This window comes from Capsicum annuum, chromosome 4, assembly GCF_002878395.1.
Source record: "Capsicum annuum cultivar UCD-10X-F1 chromosome 4, UCD10Xv1.1, whole genome shotgun sequence".
Classification (NCBI taxonomy): domain Eukaryota; kingdom Viridiplantae; phylum Streptophyta; class Magnoliopsida; order Solanales; family Solanaceae; genus Capsicum; species Capsicum annuum.
The window spans coordinates 1,036,839-1,043,408 of record NC_061114.1 but is presented as its reverse complement, the minus strand read 5'-3'; the positions used below and the strand labels follow the sequence as shown (position 1 = coordinate 1,043,408).

Genomic DNA, 6,570 nt, shown 5'->3' with positions numbered 1-6,570 from the left:
ATTAGGTGAAATTGTAGTATAAAGTTGTTCTCTACCGAGTTACCTAGCACCTGTTGCTGGTATCATGTGGAATTAGGTGAAAATGTAGTGTAAAGGTGAAATAGTGGTATAAAGTTGTTCGTTGTAGATAGAATTACAATTACCTAATACCTCTTGTTGGTGGGAGGTTGCAGTTATCGTGTGGAATTAGGTGAAATTGTAGTATCGTGTGGAATTGGGTAAAATTGTAATAATGTTGAGGAGCTTGTTTATATGAACATACAATTTGAGGTCAGTATAAATAATGTATTTGAATCTCATACTTGTTTTTTGAGTTGTATATTGTTAGATTAATTGTATATAAGTTTATGTGTGAATTTTTAGTATAAAGTTGATCTATGTGGCCTAGTGGTCGATGAAGTGGGTGGATTAAGAGCCGTGAGGTCTCATGTTTAAATCTCGGTAGGGACGAAAAATATTGGCTAATTCTTCCTATCGGTCGTAGCCTTGGTGGATAGAGTTACCTGGTAGTCGTTGGGTGGGAGGTTGCAAGGTTGCAGATATCTTGTTCCTGGGTGGAACTAGGTGTATTGAGCACCATGAGGTCTCAAGCTCAAATTCGAGTAGAGACAAACACTAGGTGATTTCTTCCGTCTATTCTAGCCTTCGTAAAAGAGTTATGTAACATGGTACATGTTGTTGGTGGGAGGTAAAAGGTTCCCGTGGCAAGATGGACCGGACACCACGGTTATAAAAAATAAGAAAAAATTTGCGCCAGTTGTAGTATAATGTTGTTTTGTTCATTAAGAAGGAATAATTTTTACAAGGGCAGTTTCCGGGTCAGATTGGTCCAAATTCCCTGTAATGGCCTGTCTTGAACTCATAATAGCTTATTAAGAAGCAATCATTGGGATTGAGGTAGTTATTTTAGTTTGACCTTGGTTGTGACACTGGATATATGTGTAATCCTGGACGCATGGGAAAAAATTGGTTTAGCTTTTTCACATGCTGGTATTAGAACCCATGTCATCTGTGGGCTTCAATTCCAATTACATCGAATTGCACGAGATCACACAATTGGATGCTCGAAAAAGAATGATTTTTGTTTAACATATATTGCAGAAATGAGTTGGTTTAATCCGTATATATGAATGGTAATTGCAATTTATGGAGATTTATTTGGTATTATCATTTAGTTGTACTTGTTTAGCTTGGATGCTATGAAGAAGGTTCTGGTTGCTAATGGGAAAAGCTCGGTTGGTTCATGACAGTAATTAACACTCGTGTAATGAAGAGATTTATCCGTTTTTCCCGGAATGGTAGTTATGTTATTACTATTAGACAAATTCTTATGTTTGGGAGTTTGAGTCTATGAGAACATGACCTCTACATTGAAAATAACCCTGATACGGACCACATATTTCCTTTATAGAATAGGCTAGCGGCAGCGAATGTGTATTCCAATCTGGAATTGTGTATTCCAATCTGGAATGCTTAAGAAATTGTCTTTTATGATATCCTAAGGTCTATTAGGACAAACTCATATTCAGCTGGCTGTGTTAGGCGTATCAGATGAAATGTTTTCTCTTTTGCCCTTTTTAATCTGAAATTGTTTTGATATTTCAAATTATAGTATGAGCTAGAGATGTGATTCTATACAAGTCTGTCTACGATTTTTTTTAAAAGATTTGTTTCTGAGGAAGTCATCCTTTATTTGTTGATTGTGTACACTGTACATGATGGTTTGGTGCGGGAAATTTGTATGAGAAAATGGAAGTCGCTAGGCCATTTTTCTTTAAAAATGATTTTCTAGTGATTGGTTTGTGAATGGGAATTAACTTTTGGCGAAAAGTATGTAGTAAAGATTAGTAATAGCATTAGCAAATCATAGTGTTCTGATGGAAGTTTTTATTACTGAAGATCAGTATAATATTAGCAAATCATAGTGTTCTGAAGTTTTTATTACTGAAGATCAGTATGATATTAGCAAATCATAGTGTTCTGATGGAAGTTTTTATTACTTAATATCAGTAATAATATTTATGTGGTAGTTGGAGCAAGTAATATGAACTTAAGAATTAAAGGTAGCACGAAGAAAAAGGACTTACACCCTAAACGAGAGAAGTTATTTCCCCCCTCTCAGTGCCAGAAAATGGGTTCCTCATAAAAATGACTTTTGCCTTGTCAAGATCACCCTAAATACTCCTCTATTTTCTCTCTGTCCATAGAGTCTACGTGAGCACCAAATTAGTAACTTCTCATGCTCTCCTTCAGTCCTTCTACCTCCTCCTTAATTTCTAGTCTAGGGACATCTGTCCGATATTTTTGGCATCACCATTTAATTCCAAACATTTTCCATACAATATACTATAACTTGTATGTAATCGTGTAATGCAGCAACAGTTAACATCCCAATAGGACTGGGCTAATTGGATGTCAGGGTAGAATATTGGGCGCGATCCGTTGACTTCAGTTATTTCAGCCCCGGGATAAGGTTAAAGAACTGTCTATGAAAATACTTAGATTGGGTAGTTCATAATTGAATCTTTTGTGATGAGTGATCGAGTGGTTCTTCCAGTCCCATGTCTTGCTATTCAATTATTTTGCTGTCTGATGTAGAACAGGAAATATTAAACAGCTGAAGTAGGTTTCTAATGTGCAGCTTTATTTTCATGATTACAACTTGTGTAATCATCTTAAGTGCTATTCTTTTTCTTCATAATGGTGTCCTCCTAGAATAATTAACACCTTGTCTGCGTGGTTTACATGATAATGTTCTTTTTTTCTGATAACCGAGAAATCCCTGAGGGCTAGTAGTGCACGGTTCGAAACGCGGTGGATAATGGGCTCACTCTTCTACCCTTATTCACTTTTAACCTTAGTACCAATCTTTTGTCTGTCCCAGTGGATTAACCTGTGATGTCCGCAATAAGATTATTAACTGACGTGGTCACAGTGATGCTAATTATATCTCTCATTCTTTTCCATCTCTGTGCAGTGCTTTATTTCTTTTTCCCAATGCTTTGTGGAAGTTCATTCGGTGGTATTTTGCTGTTGCTCTTGTATCTTTTAATCAAAAGGGTTAATTTTGTTGATCCAATATCTCTCAAATGGGAGACATTCATCTGCTTAAACAGTTTAAAGGATCTTATTGGCATAAAGGCAACCTAATAAAGAAGAATAGTTCACTTCCTGAGAGCAGGTAACGACTAAGTTGCTTGGACTCTCCAAAAATGTGGCCGTACCTGTGCCGGATCCTTAAAAGATGCACTACTTTTGAAGGATCCGACATGTACCCGATGACAATTTTGAAGAGTCCGAGCAACATAGGGTAATGGTACCTTTTGGGCCTCAAGTACTGGAATTTTTAACTTTCTCTGAATGAAATTATTCCGACGACTTTTAATTTGTGAAAATAGAACTGTCCACAATGCAGTAAAAGATGCATTTTCCTTGAAACATGACTACAGCCATATTCTGAATCACCCAAAATCTACAATCTTTTCTTTGACCAAATTACTTCTTTTGCCCTAATTGAATATCTTATTTTGACTTGACTATTATAAGTAAAGGGTGACTTGTGAAATATGTCCTAGTTACATATGTGTTTGTCTCAACACCATCAGCTATTAACATGGCAACCTTTGAAGGTCACTAAGTAGGTAATCATATTGGATGGCATGGCAACCTTTGAAGGTCACTAAGTAGGTAATCATATTGGATGGATGCCATCGGATTGCAGTATAATTTACTGTCTTGCATTCACCCCATTCAATAAAATTGTTTTGTTGCTCAGAACCTGTAATACTAGAGCCAAGAAGATACTTCTGCGAGCCTACCCAATAACAACAACATACCGAGTGAAATCCCACAGATGGGGTCTGCCGAACCTACCCAATAAAAAAGAAATACTTCTGCCGGACCTCTTAACAACCAGAATAACAGAGGATAGTTGTTCACTTAAGAGTCTGATGGATTTTAGTGGGCATGACATGCTTTTGCTTCTAGCTGACGCTTTAGGGCTGAGGCAGGTTTATACGTAGTGAAAATGGGTTTATGGATGGGTGTTACATTGAGTAATATGAAGTTGTGGTCTAGGCTGATCTAATTAGTGCGCTATTCTCCAACCAGACAATGAGTATTTTCTCTTTTATGTGAACTTAGTTAGGAACTCTTATGATCGATAGTGTATTGCCCATATGGCCTTCAGTAGCCACTGATGAGAAATAGTACTTCTCCTTTGGTACCGTGAATTTTTCTAAAGCAAATACTATTTTCCTCTTGAAGCTAGGGAATTCTTTTACATCTAATGGTTGTGAAAACACATTTGTTACATAAGAAAGAGAACTTGTGATACCATTCAAGTTCTTCCTCTTGATCGTCATCGACATTTTGCACTCTGATGTGTACTTATAATAAAAGTTACCATTATTCTCCCATTTTCTCCTTGTGTTTTCCAACTGACAAAAAGCTGCAGGTTAACTTAGATGAGGACAGTTCTGTTTATCTTACTCCTTTCTTTCTACTTTACGCTGTTTTATCAGGTCTGGGATCTTGGTGGGCAAGAAAGACTGAGGACATCGTGGGCAACTTACTATCGTGGAACTCATGCTGTTATTGTAGTTATCGATAGCAGTGACAGAGCCCGGATTTCCACTATGAAAGACGAGCTGTTCAGGTTGCTTCCACATGAGGATTTGGCAAATGCAGTTGTACTAGTCTTTGCTAACAAACAGGATCTTAAAGATGCCATGACCCCTGCAGAGATAACCGATGCGCTTTCCCTTCATAGCATCAAGAACCACGATTGGCATATTCAAGCCTGCAGTGCCCTGACTGGTGACGGTTTATACGATGGTTTAGGATGGATTGCACAGAAAGTTCCTGGCAAAACACCAACCTAGACGTCGTTGGAAATACGTTCGTTTTATGTATTCATCGGACTAATACGAAACTCCAAGCCCTTGCTGTAAGTTTTCCAGTGTATTTCATACAATCATATGCATTTTCCTTGAAGAGCTACTGGTTTTGGCACATCTGACCCTTTTCTAATATAACAAGATTTGAATATTCTGTATGTCAAAAAGTTTTATGTCATCTGGTAATAGTGTTGGAAAATATAACAACCCTCTTTATGGGTAGAGCAGGTTGTTTTCGATTGATCGTCTGCAACCCTCCTCCTTTATCCGAGCTTGAGGTCGATAATGTGGCAAAATATAACATTAGGTGATTATTAACTCGGTGATCGAGTTTTTACTTTTGAAAAATTGCAGTGATAGTGCTAACGGATCACTTTCTAGCCATGTTTTTTCAAGATAGCCATTGTCGTATGCACCTAGTGGTTGAATGAAGTTGGGTTGAGCATCATGAGATCTCGTTCAATCGTAACGGACAAATATTAGGTGACTTCTTCTCATATGTGATAGCTTTGTGGACAGAGTTATATGGTACCTATTGCTGGTGGGAGGTGGAAGCCGGCAGGTATCTCGTGGAATTAGTTGAAGTACACACAAGTTGATCCAAACACTATGATTATTAAAAAAAAAAGATAGTCGTTGCCGCATAAATCTTTGAAGGTTGTATCCTTACAGTTTGAAATACATACGTTAATCCAGTTGATCAAAGGCACACTACAAAAACATGTCCTTTTAACTTTGTCTCAACTGCATGCTCTCGAGTTTCGAACGTGCACAAGTAGACACTTCTACGTAAATTACCATGCGTGTAGGATGTGTCTGGCTGTTCAATTTTATACAGAGTTTAAGTATCTATTTGTATCCAACCAAAATCAGGTTCAGCTTTATACAAATTTTAAATATCTACTTGTATTCACCCAAAATCGAAAAGCATAAGTATCAGGTAAGACAAAATTAAAAGGACAATTATATATTATTCCTTGATCAAATATGATAGACATTCAATTTCTACTTTAAAAAATGTTCAAATATAATAATTGATGTATGATAACGTGTTCAATAATGAAGTGAATCCAACATGATTATTGCCACGTGGCTCCAAGTGTCTTTCCGAATGTACACCTGCCATCTTTTCATGATAGCATACAAATATTCATCCATGCAAAGACAATATATTTAAGTATAATTTATTGTTTTCATTTGTTCACTAAAATTCCCACTTGAATAACAACATTCACTTTCCAAAAAGAAAAAAATGTCTAGTACTTTAATGGCCATTTCACAGTGTCTTTTCAAGAAGAAGATCTCACTATGTCACTCAACTTCAATAGCTTCATTAATGGCTAAAACTCTAAGAGTAGACTGCCACACGTTGACATTTTTGAAGAATTCGAGCATAAGTTACTATTACAATTATCTATCTGATTTGAACCCTATAGAGATACCACCAGAAAAGCCCGGTAAGGAACCACCGTTATCACCTCCAAGCCCGAGCCCAGATTTTCCAAGCCCGGATATGCCCGGGCCTCCACCCGAGATTGTTCCGCCTGGTGGGCCCGATGTTGTACCTCCGACAGAGCCCGAAGTTGTTCCGCCCGGTTGGCCTGATGTTACACCCCCGGAGATTGTCCCACCTACGGGACCGGATGTTGTACCTCCAAAGGGCCCGGAACCC

At 37.7% G+C, this 6,570-nt stretch overlaps 1 protein-coding gene across 3 annotated transcripts in view; it reads left to right on the top strand.

Annotated features, from left to right (window-relative positions):
• The window catches only part of LOC107868471 (ADP-ribosylation factor-like protein 5), a 10,784-nt gene extending 5,735 nt beyond the window's left edge, over positions 1-5,049 (top strand). For all 3 annotated transcript variants that reach the window (XM_047410492.1, XM_047410494.1, XM_047410493.1), the window contains one exon: positions 4,524-5,049. In XM_047410492.1, coding sequence (XP_047266448.1) covers positions 4,524-4,883 — 360 coding nt within the window. In that variant the 3' untranslated portion in view covers positions 4,884-5,049. The remainder of the gene's footprint in view (positions 1-4,523) is intronic.
• The last annotated feature ends 1,521 nt before the right edge of the window (positions 5,050-6,570 follow it).